Raw genomic sequence first — 24,406 nt, 5'->3', positions numbered from 1 at the left:
TAATTCTATCATTTTTGGCCTAAAGCAGTCTTATTGCTGTGCTCTATAGGTTAAATGAGGCTACTGCGGTTAAATGTTTCAGTTATTTAAAATGGTAGCAATAATATATCAATATGTTCAATTTACCTGGAACTGGGAGTGATGTAATCTTCCAGGTGTGAGTGTCCCAGTTCCCTACCTGTACGATTGGAGTACAAATAGATAACACCATAAAACCATCCAAGTCAGTCAGGAGTTGCTCACATAGCGAGCATTGAACAAGAATGTTATCACCTATTAATGAGCATGGGATCTTTTTTAAGGTGGATTATTTAGTCTCATCAAATTCAACGTCATCCCAACCAGACTTTTGAATGTTTTGGTTTCACTACGATTTTTAGAAAAGGATAAACAATTTAATGCAGTTGCAAAAAATTATTTTTAAGACAGTTTTTCTCAAGTACAAAACGAAGAAATAGAATGAAGAAATCTGTCCCAGATCATTTTTGTTTGGGCTTTGATATAACATTAAAATACCTGTTTTAGAGGCAGGAGGGAGGTGAACTCTGCTTCGGTTTCTTCCCTGCTGCACACAGATCCAGTCCCATCTACATCAAACCTGTTGTGTAACTTTAGAGAAGCTGCCCCAGGTCCCTTTATACACCTGAAGGAAGCTGCATTTTAAGCATGGACCACAGTGTCTGTGCTGAATGAGGCATTCTTCGGACGTCACAGTTCTGCAGGGGTGATCGGAGATGACAGACCGTTAGACTGAACTCTACACAACAGCGTCACTAAACGCCTTTATCAGTTAAATGAAACTGAAAGCTGCAGATGAACCAAAATATCATTAATAATGAAATGCCAGAGATGCTAAAGTGTCTGCTTTCTTTGTCTGCTGAGCCCAGAAAGAAGACAAACAGCGGCGCCTTCAGTTGCCACACCTAACTTGACATCAGATAAATAATAGATTGACTCTGTGCTCTAAAGTGTTATCATCCACATGCCTGACATCATATCATCAGGTTGGGCTTAAATGGTTGAGGTTGATCTTGATGTGCAGCACAGCAGCGCTCAGTTTGAACCAACGTGACTAGAGATTGTTCTTTAGAAAAGACAGAAGCAGGATTTTAGTTTTGATTTAGTAGATTTGGGTGGGTACAGTCATGAGTTGGTAAGTGAATTAGCAGCCCTGCCCTCTTCTCAAACATCTAGCTCTTTGCTTTCCCCTCCCAGGGGTTACAGGCAGCACGCTTAGGCCATTCCTGTGTCAAATTTCTATGCTTTTAGACCCCAAAACTGTCTTCCAGTGTCGCTGATGAAAGAAATATAGAGCAGCGTCGCTGAAACTTGATCAAAGCCTGGTGGCTTAACATCAGCGTTGGCCTTTATAGGTTTGTGATGCACGCTGGATTAATGGGTTTCCTGTTTTCTGTTTTCATCTGCCACACAAAGAAGATCATACTGAGGGGGTGGGGTGCTTGGGTTGCTGTAATAACATGTAGTGCAGTTCTATATATTATTATTATTGTTTAAAAAAAGCCAATTTTTGTAATTAATTACCTTAAAAATACTTTGATTTAAATTTAACCTTTCAGAAGGCCATTCATTTCCTTTATGACCAATAGTGAAAGTTAAAAATGTCCCATTTTGCTTAAATGGCACCAGTACCGTTGTTTTAGCATCCTATTTATAGACAGGACTTTGAATGAAGTACAGCTGATTCAGCGATCGTTTTTTTTTTATGCCTATACAATAATCTTACCAAGTAAAAAAAAAAAATCAGTAATTTTTTTTTTCTGTGTCACGATTAAAACATATCCCTCTAATCCCTGAAATGTTTTTTTTTTTTTTAAGATTAGAGAGGTCTTAAGACTGTTAAAAAGTGTATAAGGAAGAACATTCTTCTCAGATGCTGACATTTTGTTTTCTTCACTGCTAATCTCTCTAACCTTTCATTTTTTTGACCTTAAGGATTTTTTTTCATTTCAGTTCTGAACTAAACATTCTGATCCAGGCCGCTTAAATTGCAGTCCTTGTGGGCTGTTTTCCTGTAGCTTTTATCCGTATCTCTAATGTAACTTACCTTAATTAAATAATCGGGTCGTTAGCATGACTCGGCAGAACTTCGCTGCATGATGAGGAGGTCATTTGTTCATTTGATTCAGGCATGTTGGACGTTTTCATCAGTCAACTCATTTAAATTATGGACTAAGATTGTTGAAAATATCAATATTCCGGAAATACCACACCAACCTGATTTTGCATATTTGTGCCGTTATTAATATTAGATTTCTGGATTATTGACGTGTTAAAACAATAACACTTCAAATCACCATGAAACATTGTCAATATGTGTTTATATTTGTTTTATTTTGACATTTATTTAACTGCCATCCAGGATGCTGTTAAGAAATCATGTTCCATTTTGAGTTGATAAAGTTTTTTATACTGTTAAAAATATTTCTATGCCTTTTAGTTATGGCTTTTTTATCCTCTGGGTATTAAAATGTTGGTGATTATCGAGTATTGATAACAAGTTTGTTTTGTCACCAGCCTAATATAAACATGCTTATTGGCTAAAAGGGACTCTTCTCATATGGTGGTATGAAATATAAAGTTGTACGTTATCAGCAGGGCTGGGTCGATTTAATCAATTTTGAATCGATTCGTTTACATTTTTGCAAAATCGATGTCTAGGGAATGAGATCCATTAGTTTTATAGTGACGCGCGTGACGTTCACATTCAAATTAGCAGGAAAGATGCACTCTAGATTACTTTAAGCCAGACAGCTGCAAATAAGTTGACTGAAGATATTAACAAATGAGATTGCTGACCAGCAAACACCCTGTAGCTGTTACAGACAACGCTGCAAATATGTTTTTTTGCATTGAAGATAATACAGCTCATGCACGTCTGCTGTGTCATGTCTGCTTGCTCAAGTGAGGCTTAACTTTTTCACTTTTCACAAACAAGTTTGCACTTTTGAGACAGTTTTGTTAACATCTCATGTTTAAACTGTCTGATTTACAAGTTTGCACTTTGTGTTTAATATGACAGGAAAAAATAAAATTTTGAAACACAGTTTAACCACTTTCATTATTGTAAAAACAGATTGAATAGAAATTAATCGATTTAGAACTGTATGAATCAAAATCGAATCGATTCAGGACTATGGCGATATACCCAGCCCTAGTTATCAGCATATTTTACGATATGAACTACAGGAAACATGTTATTTAATAAACCGGATGGAAAATGGAGCCTCAAAGCACCCCACATATAATGTTTGTTGCAACATAGATGTATAACCACTAAATAGAACTAAGTAGCTGGGTCTGAAAAGTAGAGTTTTCTAGTTAGACCAGGAAAGTGGAAAACCAAACATGGAAAAATACTCAACGAAAAGATCTCGTTTTGTGGCCGACATTCGTTAAAAAAATATGTTTTTATATTTATGTTGTGGTGATTTTCTCTAAAAGAGGAGAAAACTGATCATTTTAAATGCTTACTGGATTTTTATTCTAAATGATTTTTTGTTTTCTTCTTTAAACTTGTAGGACAAAAACTGATTGTTTGAACAATGACTCCCTGTTGAGGTAAATTTTGGGATGTTTCACTTCTGTGAAAATCTTTAGGTCACCTGTTTCAGATCTGCTCCATGCTGGCACATTTATGAGATGTTTAAACTTTTGTTTCAGGGAAGAAAAAGATGATCTGTGAGAATACAGGAGCTCATAGTGCAGCAATCTAAAATAAAACTACATCTGCACCTTCCATTCCATCCAACAGGCATATTTAAAGGCTTTGTCTTTCTTCTTTTATTGCAAACCTCTTCCCTCGTCGTCAATCAGAGGCGGTGTGCAACTGCAGCAGCGGCAGTGAGGGGATCGACGATCCGGACAAATGCAACCAGAGCACCGGTCAGTGTTCGTGCCTGACGGGCTACGCCGGCCTGCAGTGTGACGAGTGTGAGGAGGAGTACTTCACCAACGGCACCAGTGGCTGTCTGCCCTGCTCCTGTGACTCTTTTGGCGCAGTACACCTCAACTGCGACAGGTCAGGGTCCTTTTCTTCCATTTGCATTTGACCTTTGTGAGGACTGTTTTTTGTTGAGACCCCACCAGTGGCTGTGCTGCAGTAGACCACAAGCTAATTCCAGACTGAACTAACAAAGACCTAAAACAATGGTTCGACAGCCGTACTCCTATTCTTTCTAAACATTGACTCACACAATGAAACAGTTGGATTTATTTTCTGTCTGATTTCCTCTCTTCTTGTCAATAAGCTGTTATCGTCTGTCCCAGAGCTTCCATAATTTTGGGTGTGTAACCTTGTGTTTCTGGAAGGAAAGGAAAAGCTGTGAGAGCTCTGCAGCCCCGAATGCAGCACTCTCACCCAAAATTAACATGTGCACCACGCTGTTTTGTTCCCATCAGGGCTTATTGAGCCGCAGCCTATAAATCCACCACCACCGCCACCACCGTGCAATTTACTAGGCAACTGAATGCTAATATAACTGTTTATTATTCAACCAAACTGTTTGCGTTGTGCAGGTGGTTTGGGGGGTTTTTGGGACCACTCTGACAAAGGTTTCCATAAGAAAGAGATAACCTTGACCTTGATTTTATTTTTTTACGTTTGTGACTTGCAAACGTTTCCTCTTTAAACAGCTGTATCCATTTAAAATATTGATCTATTTTGTCCATGAATCATAACAGCCTTGGTTAATTCCCTTTACTTTAGCTCCTATTTAAAGAGAGAGTTCAGACTTTTTATGTGGGTTTTCTAACAGCACATACTCATAACTCTTTGCATTTGAATTTAGAGAAAACACTGATTCGTTTTTTAACTATCTGGCTCTGAAAAGTTTATATTACAGTTATTTATGCAGACAAGGGTAGGTAGCTTTTTGACCTTCCATGAGAAGGAAACACATGCTGGGAAATGGATTTTAAGCATATTTATTTTAGAGTAATTATCTCAGACTTTCATCTTATAAATAAAAGGGTGTAAAGCTTTTATGCTAAAGTTTGTTAAAGCTATGCTCACAAAAATCAGATGTATAAAACCTTATTCATGCATGTTTTTGTTCAACTTTGCTTCATGTATCCCAGTTTGTAAGAAATTTGGTGCAGCTGCAGGTTCCTTCTGCATCACCTGCACCACCAATGAATAATTATGCAAAGTAATTGATTATTAAAATAATCGTCAACTAACTTAGTAATTGATTAATCGTTAAAAACACAACATAAAAATTTTGCATTTCAGATTAAAAAAGTTTTTCAGATTAAAAGAAATGTTTTTGTCTGTCATTATGCTCGATCAAGAACTCCACAAGTGGAAAAGTATTAGTTTCACCTGGTTTGATTTCACAAAAAGTCTTCTTTAAGGAACCTTATGTTTCTGATTATTAATCGATTCTTCCAAAAAATAATAAATTTCCAAAAAACTCGTTAGCTGCATCCCAAGAAATATTAATATCACAAATCCCTGCGAAGAACACAATATTTACTTGTAGCTGTATTCTAAGTATGTTGGTTTGCACTTTGTCAGTATTTCATGCAGACGGTTGGATGGAGCAAACATGTAACTAGACTGATATCCCAAAGATACTTTCGCTCAAAGAGCAAAAATGGAAAAATGACCAAGAAAAATGTGGATTTATCACCAGATGTATCATCATCTCACTTTCAACAGGATGTAAAAATAGAAAATTTATATATTTTTGTAAGGCTGTTTACCTGCAAAATGCAGCAAGACTAGAATGTTAACAGTAACCAATGAATAACTATGCATAGTAGTATAAATACCTGGACATTCTCACCAAGTCGAAACAACCGTGGCAACAAGCCATAAGTAAGTTATAAAAAAAATAGAAAAAGGTCTAATAGTTTTTCCAAAGCAATTTTAAAACAATATTAAACTTAGCGACATGTTATCATATAGCAGACTGGACATACTGAGTTATTTAAGTTATTTATTGGAAGATGAAGTGGAAACTATGGAGGCAGCAACAGGGAAATGGTGTCAAAGGAACCTGGTTCAGCTGCAGTCTATAGTAGATGTTTTCATCCTGTCAGTCTGCTCCCTCTGAAATACTCTGGTTGTTAAGAACCCCAGCATAGCGAGAAGCTAAACTGGCCGTGGCAACAAGCGTTTCCTCCTAGTTTCACTCTGTAACCCTGAGGTCAGCCCCCTGCAGAGCTCCAAAATAATTCCTCTGAGCTAATCCGGCTAATGATCATGTAGGGCAGTACGATCTCTGACGACACACTCCCTCTGACTTCCCACAGTGCGAAAGCTGTCATCATTTCACAATTAGGCACAAATTTACACAGCAATCTACGGACATTTGTGATTGTCTGCAGCTAATCAACATAAAAAATAATCACACCACACAAATCAGACGTTCATCTTAACAAAAACAGATCCAGGTGATAGTGTATCCTAAAAATAACTATGTTGAGTGATTATTTTTGCATGATATAATTGAATCATAAATCATTAAATCAATGATAATATGGATGTATTATAGCACCTTTATTTACTGTGAGTTTAATTTGACCTAAATCATAAAGTTAAATACATTTCTGAAGCCTGGCTATTAGTTTATTAGGAAACCTGTCTGCCTAATGTGTTGATGTGAAGTTTCCCCCCATCAGGATGCTGTTATTATTACTCATGATTGTTCGCAACTCAAACAATTGAAGGAACACTTTAATATCAGATCTCGATTGGTGGGGGGGAGCCATGTTGGATATCTCCATTGATTTGAAATTGGTAATTTTTTCTGCAAAAAAAAGATGCCAAAATTGAACGACTAAACCATGGAGAGCTTATTTCAAAAACATAAAAAAAACAAACCACTGGACTTTGTTTTCCAAGTTAGAAGACTTTTCCTTCCCATCCAGGAAGCTTTTTCAATTCAAAACGTCAGGGTTAGCAGTGAGTTCCAAGCTTTATAGAGTAGCCTAACTAAGCCTTGTTTCTAATTCTTAATTCTTTCCTTGTTGTCAATTCAGACATTCTCAACTCAACTCAACTTTATTTATAAAGCGCTTTCAGTCAGCCAAAGCTCAAATCAAAGCGCTGTACAGGTCATTTGAGCAGATTATAAAACACAATTATCACCAAAACACAGGACAAACTCAAAGATTAAAAAAAAACCAGTAAGAGCAAAAAAAAGTCGAAGTCTCACTCAAAGGCCTGAGAGAAAAAGTGGGTCTTTAAAAGGGTTTTAAAAGAGCTGAGTGTAGGGGCCTGTCTGATAGAAAGGGGGAGGGCATTCCACAGTTTGGGAGCTGCCACAGAGAATGCTCAGAGAATGCTCAGAGAATGCAGACATATTGAATTGGAAGGTGAAAAGTCTTCAAACTTTGAAAACAAAGTCCAGTGGATTGTTTTTTTTTTTACTTTTTTGGAATGTCTATGACCTGGATGACTGATAATCTTCACCAGCACATGGAGAGCTTCATTCATTGGGGAAGAGAAACTGAAAAACTGAAGCGCTAGGCTGGTCTAATGCGCTGAAACATCATTACTGCAGCTCAATAGATACTCAGCAGCTTGTGGGCCCTGAAAAAGATGATATGCATCCAGGGTAACGTCAGGATGCTACTTATGAAAGGATGGATTCTGCCCTGGGGGGGATCCCCTACTAGGGTTGTCACGATACTAAACTTTTCAACTCTATACCGATTCTAAGTAAAATATCCGATACTCGATACCCTTTTCGATACCACAAGAATGGAGAATTCAACAGAAATATTTTCATTACTAAAAAAATACAAGAAATAAATAAAAAAACAATAAGAATAATATTTTGAGGTTGTATGCTGTGCACAATATTAAGCAAGCTTGATAAGAAAAACTTAAAAAATTTAAATTAAGTGTTCCTTCCTTGGCTATGTTTTGCAGACATAAAAATGACACTAGCCAAACCGGTTAAAAAACAAAAATAATTCTCAGCAGCTGCACCTGTTACAAAAAAAGTCTGAAACTGAAAAATGCACAGAATTATTCAATCACAGAGTGTTCAGAAAGTGCATTTTCCACTATTCTGCACTTTAGATGGCTGTATCGATACTTTTGAAAATGAGTATTGTATCCGGATACAACGTTTCAGTATCGATACTTTTGAAAATGAGTATTGTATCCGGATACAACGTTTCAGTATCGATACTTTTGACAACCCTATCCCCTACCAGATTCTGACCGGTGCATCACTGAGCTTCTGGAAAGTCTGCTCCAGTGAGCATGCTGGTCATTGGATGACAATGCTGGTCATTGGGGCATGGAGGCAAGTCAGTGATATCAATTCCTTCATTTTCCAGGTACTGTCAGAAATTCTGGCCAATGAAGCACGAGTATTTTTCACCACGAGACCCGAGGATTTACTGCACCAGTAAAAGGGTTTAAAAATTAGATTTTATCTACCGGCAGATTAGAGTGCCATTATTTATTCTATACAGTTCCTCCCTACGTGGATTCGCCTCCCCAGACTTAACACAGCCACCACCACACGGATAATGCTAAACAATACAGCAGCATTAGGAGACATTTTACCAATCACAGCAGAACCCAGAAGGACTCTGAAACGCAGCGTTAAAGAAGTGAAAGGCAGCGGCATCAACTAATGAGAGATTACTTACTGGTGGCGAGACGCACTGCGTTTGGTGAACGCTTGCTTGATATGAAGTGAAAATCCTTGGTCAGTAATGAGTTTCATCACTGGGGTGAGGGAAAGAGGTTCAGAGGTTCATCTTTCATTGCAAATTTTAAAGCCTCTGAATTAATTCCACTAACAACCTCACTGTTAATGTTTGACCTTCAAAAACTGGTACAGTTTATCTGTGATGGTTTAACATGGAGAGCTGATCCAATCAGGGCCTTAATGGGGCCCTTAGATAAATTCAGCATTAGTGGCCTCTATTTCTACCAGTTATATCTATTGCTAAAATCAATACACATTCCCTCACCTACTATTAACACATCGCAGCTCTGGCAGAGCATTTTACAGTCTCTATTTGTTTGCATCATCTAGTGTTTCTAAAACTAACATAATAAACTATTTATTATTTTATCTATGGTAAAAAGTGTTGCTTGGTTTATAATTTGATAAAATAAACCAGGGATTCCAACTGAAACAGCAATGTGCAAAAATAATCTTTAGTGCAACACATAAAAGAAACATTATTGTATTAAATAAACGGGAAAATGTCAGGCTTGTCTGGATTCCCCAAAGAAATGTTTGTTTCAGAGAAGTTGAATCTGGTCCTTCCTTCTCTGTGTATCAGTCTGGCCTTAAGACCATTTTTTTTTTATTATGAGTAATGATTTCTTTTGTTGAAAAAAATGCCAAATGTGTTTTTCTTTTTCATATTTAAATGCAAATCATTATACATAAAAAAAAACTAAAAAAAAAAAAAAACGGAAAAAACAAGAATCTTTCATGTTTTTTTGGGGCCCTACTCTAGGTAGTTGCTTTGTTTGCAAATGCTTTAGGCCGGCCCTGCATTGATTCATGCATGTGGGCCAGAGGATCTGGCATCTGCAGCAGTCCTAGCTCTGCAGCGCAGCCCGACCTCTGCAGCCATCCTCATTGTTTCCTGCATCAAAGGTGCTGCAGTGACTCAGGTCATGAAGTTCCAAGGCTCAGTTCTCCTCTGGATGCTGTGTTCATCATCACCCTGCAGATCCTGATTCTATGCATCGATCTATACCCCTTGCTTACTCTTTGAAATCAGAGCCGGAGCACAGACAGCAGGTCTTGCATGTAGCTTCTCCACAAGTCACCAGAACTGCGACATGCAAAATGGCTGTGTGTGTGTGGGGGTTAGGAACGCAGTAAAAATAGCGCCTGTGCTTTCCTGCCTGTTGCCTGGGAAAAAAAATGCTGCTGCTGCTTTCTAGCAGGCTGAGTCAGTGTCTGTAGTTCAGAGGATTTGTGTTGTCATGCTCCTAAAAACACGTCACTACATACCCTTACATAAGGTCAACTGATCCTAAGAGGTGCAGTCAGTTCTGTCTGGAAACACAGAAGATGTTTGACAACTTGGCGAGGCTGTTCAGTCTTGTCGGATTTAGATGTTTGAGGGTTTCTGGGTTGTTTTTATAGAAAGTATAGCCGTCTCAACCGATGTTCTGGGCCTGTACTCAGATAAACTCAGCTGGCCTGCTTTACCCCCGTCCAAGAGCTTACCACTGTAAATTACACAGATTAGCCAGCTTTTCAGCCCCTCCCCAGCCTGCTCCTTTAGAAATCTTTCCCATTAAGTAATGAGCAGCGATGGAAGCAGTCTGGGCCTTAATCTGAGATCTATATAATGAATGGAAGATCTGGAGTGTCCTCTTACATAAAAAAATTCACACAAATGTGAAAATTGCTGAAAAAAACTCTGACTTTATGCAGTCACTGCAGTCACAGACTGTCACCTGATGTTACAGGCCCAGAGTTGGTAACGCTACACTGAAAGAGGAAGGAATATTCAAATGCCTCAATGAAAACAAAGAAGTTCTTCAATATGTTGCATTTTTCCCCTCTATTGATTGACCTTTATGCCGTTAAAATAAACAGTAACCATCTCCAACAGAACTGGGTATATCACATAAACCTCTGTACTACGATGGAACAAACGCCTGTCATAGAAAAAGGAGGGGATGTACAGATACATGGAGACAGTTTAAAACTTCCTCCCTTGAGGAACTTCACATATGTTGTTATTCGGAGATATCAAACATTCAGTAACTGTATAGTTGCACGAAACAAGATGGCATCTGGGTAAAATTCCTGAAGTCCTTATGGTGCCCGAGGGGTGCAGGCGTGCTGGGAATACATACCGGTACATGCGCAGCAAACACAAAACATACTGCAGAGACAAAAATGGGATTTGTAAACACAAAAAAAAACTATTACACAAATCCCATGCCGAGGGAAATTGCTGTAATCTAGCTCAGCATAACTTAAGTGCTCCAGACCAATAGAGGGAAACAATTATCAACTCTTATTGGAAACAGACCCATAGAAAAATCATAAACGGGATCCCGGCCCAGAGGACGTTTGGAGGGAAGTAAGAAAAAGTATTTGTTAAAAAATTTAGCTGTGTTTGAATTCGGCGGCTGCATCCTCTGAAAGCCTAGCCTGACGTAGTCCGACTCAATTCTAGTCAGAATATGAGTCTGATACTGCTCCATAGAGCTGTGATTATGGGGCGTGTTTCGAACGAACCAGGAAAAAAAATGCCTCTGCACTCAATTGGATAGACCTACAACCAATAAGAGCAACGGAGTGCGTGACGTATGTTAAGCGACGCATAGTTGTTGTCAACAAAAATCAAAGCGTGCAATTGCACGCCTAGAATAAGAAGATGAGCCTTGATCGCGTTTCTCTGTTCCTCTTTTAAAATTAATTTGCTGTCGATATCTTCTAGAACAGACCTAATAGCAGAATCTACTCACCTCAACTCTCCAGCGGCAGCCATTGTTGTTGTCACCCAACCGCGCTTTGGTCACGTGGTTGATTACGTTACTGTTGATCATCTGTCCATCATCGTATAAAGCCCGCCCTGACAATTTGATTGGCTCGCCAGATATTGTGCGAGCATACTCGCGCTACTATTGAGCAATGCCAGACTGAACTTCCCGACCTCAAACGCTGTGGGCGGGACTAAGTTCGGAATGGCACCCAGGCTACTGAAAGCCAGGTTCATTGGCCGATTACGTCATAGTGTGGCACCGTGGCCTTTTCAGATTCAAAGACTCTTTCGTATGCGGCTGACGGATGGGTTGAAAGGACAGGAACGCTGTATCCTCCATGGCCTAGGGTATCCCATGATTTATTGCGAGTCCAATCAAGCCGGCTGCTCTGTGCTCAGAGGAGAAAGGGAAATAACGATAAACCATGTGAATAGTTCAGTCTTAAATGAATAAAAATAGCTCATTTAAATGGTTAGTGAGTCAGATATGTTGCGAGTAATTTTTGGTTTATTGAAAGGTTTTTAGCTGTCCCTGTGCAAATGGGTTTGGCTGACATTAAAGCTGAGATTTCAATATCTCTGCAGTGTTGGACTATTAATCTGACATCTGTGACGGCCGTACTGCTGCTGAAGCTCCTCATTAATGAAATTGGCAAAAAGTACAGTAGTGAGAAGTAAAGCATACTTTCTTTGCCTGCTCTGTGAGTCGATTGTCACGTTTGTAAGGTGGCAGAGATTACGCTAATCTATAGCCGAACTTTTCTGACCTCCTTTTTGAATAAGAACCCAGTCCGAATAGGCTGGGTACTTTGGAAGACGCAAACGTTGAAATCGAACACAGCCTTTGTCTAGCATTTAAATCTTTGAGCATCCCATTTCTGCTTTTACCAAAGGTCTGGTCCCGTGGGAGTTAGTGAGTGTCTCCCTCAAGTGGTCCTGAGCACTTAGAGCTAGTTTATAGAGAAAACCCAAACATAACATGAGCCACTCTAACTATAAGCTTTATCAAAAGGGAAAGTTTTAAGCCTAGCCTTAAAAGTAGACAGGGTGTCTGCCTCACGGACTAAAACTGGTAGTTGGTTCCACAGGAGAGGAGCCTGATAACTAAAAGATCTGCCTCCCATTCTACTTTTAGAAATTCTAGGAACCACTAGTAAACCTGCAGATTGAGAGCGAAGTGCTCTGTTAGGAACATAAGGAACAATCAGATCTCTGATATCAGATGGAGCTTGGCCATTTAAGGCTTTATATGTGAGAAGGAGGATTTTAAATTCTATTCTGGATTTAACAGGAAGCCAATGAAGAGAAGCCAGGATAGGAGAGATATGATCTCTCTTTTTCATTTTCATCAGAACTCTGGCTGCAGCATTTTGGATCAGCTGAAGGCTTTTAACTACAGATTGTGGACTTCCTGATAGTAAAGAATTACAGTATTGCAGCCTGGAAGTAACAAATGCATGGACTAGTTTAATACACCCATGGACAGGATATTTCTGAACTGAAATGAGGGACTTATCAAACTCAATCGGTCAGATTGCTGTGTAGATGTGAGGCCACTCACTTCCATATCACACATTCTTTAGCTATAAGGTTATCTATCATCATCTAATCCATAGTTAAAATAAAGAAGGCCATCCATTTGAAATGTGGCCGTGCCCAAATGTATGGATTCATTTTGATTGAATGGGAAAATGAGCAGAACCATGAACTCCAGCAACCTTCCTTCCGTGTGGATTGGAGCATCATCCAGTGAGTCATAATGTCATTGAAAGCGGTGATACATTTCCTAGCATCAAAATCAGGAGAATTTTGCTTTGTCACAAACAGCTGAGAATAAAAAAATAAACCGGGAGTCTGAACTATTATGTTGTGAAGCAGACACACAGTTTATGTGAGGCAGCATTATGTAACAAGACATGGTTCAAATTCAGAGCGCAGGGAACTTTTTTTCAGTACAACCTGGTTCAAGGACTCTCTCTGTTTCTGCCTGTGTTCCTTTTACTTTAAATTATAGATAAATCAAAGGAAGATAACATGCAGGTGTAAAAACCTGATGTTAGTCTTCAGCTGCATTGATGGCACTGACCTGCATGAAACACGTTAAAACCCATTGGTCTGCACAGAAACAGTCCTGAGTCAGGTTTAAGGCTTCAGGTTGTACATTAACTCGGTTCCATCAGCATGGTGATTGCACCACGACCTCTGCTCAGTGCAGTCAGGGTGGAGGTTCTCCTCAGCCAACAGCTGCTTATATGCTGAACTAGCATGATGCACAGTGATGCACAGTGAGTGCAAGTGGATGGGGATAATGAAGTGTCATCTGTCCTTAGAGGCACCTTAAAGTAGCCAGAGCCGATTTGTGTTGCTTATTTTCAATTTCTTTGTGAAGCTTTATCAGCTAATACTGATTTTGATTGATTCTGATTTTTCTTCCAACATAAAAGAGCATTCAGGAACGTCCTTTCAGCCTTTCTGCCCTGAGGGGTCATGAATTATTTCTATCTCTGTAGGTGTACGGATAACACAGAGCGAGTCATTCTTAAGCATCAAAATAAAAATAAGAAAATATTATTGCAGTTCTGCTTTACAATGCAAAAAATGTCATTTTTTCTTAAAATACGTACATTTTTTCTTGGATTGAGGAAGTAAGTGAGACACTTTGCCAATGTAAAAGATAATTTACATTTAAAATAAGAAAAAAAACAATTGCATTGTCTTATTTCAAGTGCATTTTATCTAATTATCTTATTTCAAGAGTAAAAATACTCATTCCATTGGCAAATCCTCTTACTTACCTACTCAAATTAAGGGTAAATACACTTAATTTAAGTAATTTTAACTTATTTCTAGATTGTTTTTACAGTGTAGGATCTTATGGAAGTGATTAGCCTGGTTAGCATGAACACAACAGCTGACTGTTTGCATTTGACAGAATGTATCTTTAGATCCTTAATTCCAATTTTAAAAGCTATGTTTTTCAAATGGATGACGGGGATGAAATCTCTGCTCAATCTCCCTTTGTTCAGCTTGACGTCTTCTCCTCTCCCTGCCTGAATAAACTACAGACATGTTCTCATTTGCTTCTTTTATCTCCTTGCTGTCTGCATTTGAAACCCATCTCTGATGGTGGAAAAGAACAAACTGAGCCTTATTTCTCAGCAGGAGCCTCCACATGAAGCAGCATTATTCATTTAATGACCAGTCGTGTTTAGCAGTTTGTTTTTGCCGGGTTAAGGAAGGTTAGAACCAGGCGATAACCAGAAATATCTGCTATATTCCCTTTGCTGCTCCAAATAGCTTTTTCACTAAAGGTTTGCAGACTTATTAAAAAGGTCTAAAGCTGCAAATGTTACAAATATTGAATAGGGACCAGAACTTGTTGTTTCTTGATGCATTTACTGTCAGCTTTGGGTCAGGCTGCAGTTCATTTCAGCTGCTCCCCTCCAGCCAATCACTGCACTGCAAAGATTGAAATCTAAATAAATACATTTTTTTTTTTTATAAGTGCATTTTGTCTTGAATTGAGGAGGTAAGTGAGACACTTTGCCAATGGAACAAGACTACTTACATATAAAATATAGAACAAGCAATTGCATTGTCTTATTACAAGTGCATATTATCTAATTATCTTATTTTAAGAGTAAAGTACTCATTCCATTGGCAAATCATGCCATTTAACTACTAAAATTAAGGGTAAATAGTAGGGATGCACGATATAATCGGCCCCCTATCGGTATCGGCCTGTATCGGCCTTAAAACTGAATATCGGACATCGGCCACCCCATCGATATTTAACCCGATATTTGATCAGCTTCTGAGTTTCTAAAGTCTAAAAAAAAAATACTACTATTTGTTCCTCAAAAACTTCTTTTTTACAGACTTAAAAACTTCTAAAGAGGAGGGAAAAAATATTGATACATTAAAATATCATAATATCTTCATATGCTGATATATTGCCATTTAAAAACACCATATCAATCTCTTGTACTAATGAAATATTGCTATATGTCATCGTTATGCTACGAAATCCCCCGAAAATCCACAAAATTTTGCCATATTTTTATATGTTGATATATTGACGCGGTATCGATCTATTTTACTAACAAAATCTCACAAGAATTTGCAAAATATCGCGAGAGTTTGTAACAGAACAATGAAATTTCACGAGATTTTGAAAGTAAAATAGATCGATACCGCGTTTTTAAAAATCAATTTGATATCAGCATATGAAAATATATTTGAGTATATTATTTTTCAAAGTGTCAGAAATGGATAACAAAACTGCTATTTTCAATGACTACTTATTTTTGTCCAGCTTTAACATCGGTATCGATATCGGTTATCGGCTACATGAGTTTTAAAATATCGGCATATCGGATATCGGCCAAAATCCCAATATCGTGCATCCCTAGTAAATACACTTGATTTAAGACATTTGTACTTATTTCTAGATTATTTTTGCAGTGTGTAAAGAGAAAACACACTTGCTGCACTGTAAAAACGATAAAAAAATAAGTAAAAACAAATTTAAATGAAGTATATTTAGCCTTAATTTGAGCAGGTAAATAAGATTATTTGCAAATTGAGTTTTTTTACTTTTAAAAAAAGACAAATCAATTTTATTTGTCTTATTTTAAATGTAAATTATCTTAATTGACTTACCTCCACAATTCAAGAAAAAATGTGCTTATTTTAATGCGCATTTGCAGTAATGTTTACGAACTGTTTTTTTTTTCCTTTGTTGATCTTGGATAAACATGCAGGTTGTGGTTGTCCTTAGATGAACTTCCCATTTTGTTTCTGTTGTGTATAATATGGGGTCAACGTGTTGACGACTTTTTTTTATCATATTTAAGACAAAAAAAATCTCAGTTTTCACAGAGATAAAGAAACCCTAAATCTTTGTATTATTTTAAGTATAAGGCACATGAATAGAGCACCAGCAGGTTTGTGGAGTCTGTAAGAATGTCTCCCTGTTTAGTAGCCTTCATTTGCTTCTGCCACACGCTTTTAACAACAACCAAGCCAACCCTGACATCCTGGGCTGAACTTCTCTGGGGATTGTGGAAAGACCGATCACACCTATTATTATGAGCTGTTTTCCCAACAGGGAGATGCTTCCCTCTCACTCAGCGGTGCGGCTTTCTGTCTGCCGATCATAGCGTGTAAAATGGTCCAACAGTGATACCAAAATGTTTTTGTGCTTCAACATGTCAATATGCATCAGTCATAGCAAGTGTTTGAGTTCTTTTTTGGGGTCAGCTGCCCTGTCTGTGCAGCATCCGATAATAGATAGAAAAGCCTGAATCTGGCATAAATATTGATTGTGGGCATCCTAATTTCACTAAACTTGAAAACCAAAGTGTGCATGTTGGTCTAACTCACATTTCAGCTCATTTTGAAGAAGACTGTTTATATTTTTTTATCAGATTTATGGGTAAGGTAGAGAATGGAGTTCTGCTCTTATTGTGCAGACTTCATGCGCAGTCGGACATCTGACTGAGAATGATTGATGAGTTCTAGCCTTACTCTGGAACTTTGAAGTTTGATGTGCTTCAGCTGTTAGGCACCTGTCTCTGGTTGCTAGTCCAAATGTTATATAAAGGTCAACAGTCACATATTATGCCCACAAAAAAAGCAGCCAAAATCATCTTAAGTCATGTTAAAATAAAATAATATATTCAATTCAATTCAGTTTATTTATATTGCGGATTGAAAACGCATGTCATCTCAGGGCACTTTACAATTCAACCAGATCATTCAGTCGAATTGATTCAAAGTTTTCTATCTAAGGAAAACCAGTTGATTGCATCGACTCATTGACTCGAAGGCAATCCCTCACACTAAGCATGCTTGTGGTGACAGTGGAGAGGAAAAACTCCCCTTTAACAGAAAGACACCTCCACCAGAACCAGACTCAATGTGGCATCTGTCGACGCCGACTAAGGTTCAGAGAGACAGAGGAAGACATAGAAATGAAGCAGAGATACAAAAGGCAACTGTAAACCAGCTCCACAGGCGGCCCCGTCCAGGAAACACACAGCCAGGCAGACGAGCTCCGAGCCAGCTCCCATGTCAGAGGATGAAGAGAGCACATCCAGCCAGTCATAGTCAGAGAAACAGGACTACACTGAAAAACAGGCCGGTCTCAGAACATCTATTAACAAAGGTGTTGATGGCTAGCCTGACGTAGTCCGACTCAATTCTAGTCAGAATATGAGTCTGATACTGCTCCATAGAGCTGTGATTATGGGGCGTGTTTTGAACGAACCAGGAAAAAAAATGCCTCTGCACTCAATTGGATAGATCTACAACCAATAAGAGCAACGGAGTGCGTGACGTATGTTAAGCGAGGCATAGTTGTTGTCCACAAAAATCAGAGCGTGCAGTTTCATGCCTAGAATAAGAAGATGAGCCTTGATCGCGTTTCTCTGTTCCTCTTTTAAAATTAATTTGCTGTCGATATCTTCTAGAACAGACCTAATAGCAGAATCTACTCACCCAAACTCTCCAGCGGCAGCCATTATTGTTGTCACCCAAGCGCGCTTTGGTCACGTGGTTGATTACGTTACTCTTGATCATCTGTCCATCATCGTATAAAGCCCGCCCTGACAATTTGATTGGATCGCCTGACAGTGGGCGATAATACTTGCGCTACTATGGAGCAGAGCCAGACCGAACGTCCCCGAACTCAAACCTTGTGGGCGGGACTAAGTTCGGACTGGCACCCAGACTAGTTGATGGCAGCAGCACAGCTGATATTTTTCTTCAGGATGGAGTCATAGCCAAACAGGAAAATACCAGATGAAGCTACTATGAGAAAAAGCAGAGAGAGGATAACATTAGAGATAGAATGAAGCAGGATGATGAAAAAGGGGTCCCTATGTCCTCCAGCAGTCTAGGCCTATAGCAGCACAACTAGAGATAGCTCAAGATAACTTGAGCCTCTCTAACTATAAGCTTTATAATATATGCTAAATGTTTACTTTGTCCTTTTCGGGCCTAAAAAGAGCTTTTGCACAGGATAAGCAGACATAAATCTTGTTTTATGTCATCGCCATCTGCTGGCAGTTTTTAATCATGTCTGAACTATTGGGCTTCGGCTTCAATAAACTCCATCATTCATATTTTATTCCAAATCTCACTCGTCTCTTAACCCGCTCCGCATCAATGTTTTTGTGCTTTTTTCACAATTTAAAGGCTGGTTTATGCTCAGAAACCAGGTCGTCTGCGTGTGAGTCGCAGTCAATGCAAATGTGCCTCTGCCCCTTCCACAGACACTCTGGTGCACCTCTCGGGAATTGTAGGTGACCGCTGTGTGTTTAAAGGTGAATGAGACAGCCTCTTCCCTTCAATGGAAAGGGAAAGCTGTCGTTTCTATGACAACACAGTGATGCCACATATGCGTGGCTGTAGATCTGTGGCACATGTTAACATGACATCAAACATTTGACATTTTGTTAAAAGTAAATCTATCCACTCAAATAAAATTTCTTCATAGCGGACCTTCATTTTTAGCAAATAAGTACACCTTTCTTCTTCTTCCTAACTTGTAATTTTCTGTCAGTGTGACAAAGATGCAGTAAACCACGTGGTTTGGTATGACTGACCCTCCGAGGGAAAGCACAAACAGAGGGTCAGTGCTTAAGGATTAGTGTTTGGGGGCCTGTTTGGGATTCAGCCAAAGAGAGCTGAAACACAAGAATGACCAAAGAAGGAACAGAACTAGTGTAAATCTTGGACCAACCTACTCAAGCTTAGCAGGATCGCCTTGACCTGAATTGGGACTCAAGACTGGCTTTAGTCCTTCTTGATCACTGTTATTACAAGATGCACATGCCTTCACCTACACATGAAGTGGGAGTAACGTTTCTCAGTGGTAGAAGGTTCGGGGCGGGGCTTACATTTCAAATCAAACTTCTCCTCGCTCATGGGTCTAAACTAGAGGATCAGGCACAGCGCTTTTAATCTTGAGTTTAGCTGTTTTTCACACCTCTGCTATGGAAATGCCGGCTTGCTCAACTCCATTACTTCCTGGTTCACTTATTGCAAACAATATCGTACCTCCAACGAATAACATGGATGCAGTTTTTCAGGATTTGTTGATGTATGATCTTTTCCCCCACAGCTTGAATTGGAATGTTCTCGACCTTTAACCTCAGAACTGGCTCCTTGTGTACGTGCTTGAACATGTCCATGCTTGAGTTCAGGCTACTGAAGGCTGATGTGAGTCAGAACAACCTTTATTTGTTCAACAGACCCTCTCAGGAATGATGCTGGCCCATGAACAACCCTGCAGGGTTGCCTCAACCATTGACCCCCTGTGTGGGTACAGTAGTTGCCCCTTCCATGCTCCAGTGGGGATGTTTGCCACTGTCTCCTCTGGTGTCACACATCTAGCAGCCAATAGCTGACATTGAAGCAGAATGGGGTTAAGCTTTGTCGCCCCTGTAATGCTGACCTACTTAATGTGCAGATCTTGCGCACAGCAGCTGGGCCGACATGGTACAGTGAAATCATGTAAAACAATAATAAACCCCTCCCCCATGTCAAGAGGGCACAAATTATCAGGGGGATTACCAGACCCTCAGGCGGCCTCACAGGCTTCATCCCAGTCCATTTGAGAGTCCTCCGATTCAGCCTCTTCTTCTGCGACCGAGTGGCTGATGGATGTTTGAGGCCGGCAGACTTCTTAAGAGTGTGAATAAAGAGGACTACTGCTCACACAGTGAGATGTTAGAAACAGAAGGAAGGGATCCATGTTTTTTTGTCTTTATCTTATCATTTTACTCCCGGCCATCTCTGGTATGAAATGGGGACAATTAAAGCTTGTGACTCTATGGCAAAACACAGAAATCAGATCCCATTAACCAGCTGGCCCAATGTTTGCCTGTTAATCAAGGTTTAAGCAATATCAGGTATTAAAAGGGGTCCTAATCAGCTGATGATGTTTAAACACAGCTGGAATGGGCCAAATGTTAAATCTAGTTTAAATCTTAACTGGTCTAACTGTTACAAAATATTTTGTGGTGTTTTTAAATGTCCAAAATTCAGGCCAATTCTCAGCTAGACCTGCTCTGAATCTTTACTATTAACCTTATATTGTTTAAAACGTTACAGATTTAGGATTTAAGTTTTCTGATGTTTACTGGTTTGGAAATATCATCTCCATTAGGATTTCTGTCTCTAAAGCGGGATGGTCATGCAGGATTGGTTTATGGTGTGCATACATGAACTCTAAGGTTACCCTCGCTTTTAAAAAAAGGTGTGAGAAACTGTCCTACCAAAGTCCACGGCATCATTCCGTCATAAAATGTTACAATGGCCTCTGAAAACCAGTTAAAGCAATAAACAAGCAGACAGGACTGAGAGCGCCAATCTTTCAAGCTCTCGTTCTACTATGTCCACCCTCTAGAAGATAAATTAGTTGTATTGATTGATTCTATATTGAATTAGTAATCTGTAATCATTCAATAAATCCACAGGTCTGACCGGACCTCATTGTTTAAGAACCTTTTCAAACTTGTTTACTAGAGCCAATAAATCAAAATGTTAGTGGAGCCATCTACTGCCCGCCCTCCTGACCTGAGACGTCAGGTTACCTGGTTACCTTTTTTTCTTGTAGGTGATTGGCAAGTTTTTTGTTTTATTTTCATAATAAAACAAAAAAAAAACTTCTGTATTTAGAATAGAAAGTAAAATTATCATTGGGATTTTAGATCCGTTGCATTTTGCTGTATTGTTTCTTTTTTTAAATGATAATTGTACACTGGTTTGAAATGAATTATTCCTCTGGGGTTTTCTGTATAAGTGAGATGGATGATAGCGACTTCCCTTAAGCTTCAGGTTGTTTTTTTTTTGTTTGTTTTTTTTGTTTTTGGAACGAGGGATTTCTATTTTTGACAGCATGCTGACAGTAAATGGAGGTTGAGTGAGACAAGAAAGGCATGGTGATGAACCCCAACCCAGGATGACCACATTGTGGACTGAGGCCCTTGAACATGGCTCCCACTGCACCAACACCGCCCTCATTTTAGATCACTTTCAGTATCTACTTCATCTAATCTTTAACCAAGACCAGTTTCATCCAGTTCCAAATTCTCCAGAATAAATAGCATTGTCAAAACCCTGTTTTTTTGTCATTACCGTGTCAGCAGTCAGTAGTTACAGTGTAGAGGGGATGTCACACTGTGTGAGTCGGAAAGCAGTTTTAAATAAGAGTTTTTCCTATTTCAAATACAAAATTATATAGAGTTGACATTTTAAACTGGACATTAGCATATTATAGTTTATCTTAACATTATTGAAAACTAAATTTTACTTAACTCGGATTCTCAAAAGGCTGCTAACATTTCCATATCCTGCAGCTTTCGTGACGGCTTAAAATCTCAAGCAAATAAACCGGAGCAAAAATTGTGTCATTTCTTAAAATAGACGCATTTCCATCAATGTTCTTTACGGACATTTATAAGTGTCACATTAGGAAAGCTTGATCCACTTTTGAGGTCGTTTTTTACTTTTTTCTTAAATGAATTAATCCTCTTAAGATAATGTGGAGACAGATTTGTTGAATAATTTATTTTACCTCACATGACTACGGTGGCCCTGAAGGGCAAACCACATTGACAAATCTTTAAACACAACTATAAAAAAAAAAAAACATATTCAGAAACACAATTAACCTGCCAGGAAGAGTTGGATATTAGTGGGAAACCTGAGACCTCACTGAATGAACGACGGCTCCGTTTGGCTTTTAACCCTTTAAAGCCCGATCCAAGAATTAAACAAAACAGAAAATTACTTTTTTTTTTTGTTTGAAGTCCTTATTTGGCTTTTTAACAAAATATGTAAAAAGAAAAAAAATACATTTTTGATATTAATAATTTACTACTATGCGATAACTCAAGATAATTTTTTTGTGTAGTCTTCTGCCCTTTGTTATCAGGTGTATCTGATTGTGTACAATAGGATTTTGCGCAAAGTTTTTACCATGAAATTATGCAAAAGGTGTCGCAAAACATTTCAGAAACCGTATGTATCAAATACGATACATTTGGCATTATAGGGTTAAACTGGAAGTCATTTAGATATTTCAGTTCAAACTTTGAATGAGCGGCTATAAGCTGAATAACTTCCAATTTAAAAGCCCTCCAGTGCTGTAATCCAATCAGAGAGCTCTCGTGTTTTAAGGTAATATCATTGTGCTTTTGAATACGCATTTTTGATATGTTGTTGCATTTTTTTTTTTTTTGTAGTTGTGTTCAAAGATTTGCCGACCAGGTTTGCACTTCAGGGCCTCTGTTCATAAGCTAAAAGCTAAAGCCTTTAGCTTACAGAGATTTGACTGGAGGATAGAAATTTTTTGACTTTCTGTTCATCTTTCCTCATTAAATGCAGAGCTTTTCATTTCTAAGTTATGATGCCTGATGCAGGGTTGGAAGTTTCTTCTGGATGGCTTTTTTCTCCGGGATTTTTCCATGTTTATTTTCCAGCCGGAAGAAACGGTTTCAACTAGTGTCTTCCGGAGGAAACTTGGAAGGTCAAATTGAATGGAATGCTTTCTTTCTTTTGGTAAAAAATTAGCTTTAAGCAAACTAAATCCAGTAATAACTCTGAGGTGGGGTTCAATATCTATAAACGGGGGTGGTCTGGGGGCATTAATAACAGAAGAAATTAAAGAAAAATGAAAGCAGCTGGTGTAATCTAAGTAGGCAAGAAAGCGTTTTCTTACCATTTAAAGGCAATTAGTAAATTATTACTTATAATTCCTTGATGGGTTTCTCAGGTGCAGTGTTTCAACATCTTGTTATGTAGCAATTTTTGTATCCAATAGTTTATATTTAATTCCTAATTTCTCCTAAATATGCTCTATTACTGGACTTTCTCCCAGTTTCTTCTGGAAGAAAAGGAAAAAAAAAACAACTTTCTTCCAGTTTTTTTTCCCTTTGTCCGGAAGAAACATGTTTATTCTGGAAGAAACTCAACCCTGGCCTTAAGTTCTAACATTAAATGATTATTTTAAACACTTTGTGTGCATATTTTTTTTTTATGTGTCTGTTTTAGGGCTGTGACTCAGCGAATGAACATTTTGGTTCAGCTGGTGTGTGCGTTTTTGTGTGTGGCCGGGGTAAATGAGGACTGTTGATCTCCGGGTCCTCTGCAGCGCCTACGCTGAATCTGGCCCAGCTCTGGGCCTCCTCATTTGCATTAAGTGCTGTTGTTTGAACAAAGGCTTGTTTATGTGAAGACCCACACACACGCTTATGGAAAGTGCTCCCCGTCACTTCACATTTACTTCAGTTGTTAACAAGTCATTGTGCCCTGATTATGTTTCTGGGGCCATTGTCTGGACTTTTAGCCACTTGTATTCTTCTGAGGAAATGGCGTGAGAGTAGGGGTGGAGACTTTCTTCTCTTTTTTTTTTTTTTTTTGCTGTTAAAAGTGGCTGAGATGCACAATATGAAGCCGTAACTATTAAACAAAGGTTTTTTTTTTCTTACCACTTTTCAACATGATGATCGAACTGTTAATCCAGTACATGAATTTTGAGTGAAAACAAAGAAAGGATTTATGTTAAAGTTGAAGACATTAGTTTGGCTTCTCTTTATTTATTATTAACTGTTTCACAATGAGGATCGGCACCTCCAAATCCGAGCCCATGGTTCTTCAACGGAGAAAGGTGGTCTGAAGTGGAGGAGTTGAAGTATCTTGGAGTCTTGTTCACGAATGAGGGACAGATGGAGCGTGAGATTGATAGACAGATCGGTGCAGCATTGGCAGTGATATCGCTTCTCTGCCTTTTGGCTAAGATCAAGTGTAGTGTAGTGATCCGGTCGCTGTATTGGACTGTCATAGGGAAGAGATAGCTGAGTCGAAGGGCAAAGCCCTCGATTTACCGATCAATCTACGTTCCCAACCTCACCTACGGTCATGAGATCTGGGTAATGAC

The 24,406-nt window shown here is 38.8% G+C and overlaps 1 protein-coding gene across 1 annotated transcript in view; it reads left to right on the top strand.

The window, feature by feature from the left end:
* LOC107088014 (multiple epidermal growth factor-like domains protein 9) overlaps nucleotides 1-24,406 on the top strand; it is a 33,139-nt gene that overhangs the window by 3,306 nt on the left and 5,427 nt on the right. The window contains exon 2 of the mRNA XM_015379909.1: nucleotides 3,835-4,039. Coding sequence (XP_015235395.1) covers nucleotides 3,835-4,039 — 205 coding nt within the window. The remainder of the gene's footprint in view (nucleotides 1-3,834; nucleotides 4,040-24,406) is intronic.

The sequence above is a fragment of the Cyprinodon variegatus genome, unplaced genomic scaffold (genome assembly GCF_000732505.1).
Source record: "Cyprinodon variegatus isolate N-32 unplaced genomic scaffold, C_variegatus-1.0 Scaffold203, whole genome shotgun sequence".
Classification (NCBI taxonomy): domain Eukaryota; kingdom Metazoa; phylum Chordata; class Actinopteri; order Cyprinodontiformes; family Cyprinodontidae; genus Cyprinodon; species Cyprinodon variegatus.
Note: the sequence above shows the minus strand (reverse complement) of the source record. Positions and strands in the feature narration are given on the sequence as shown.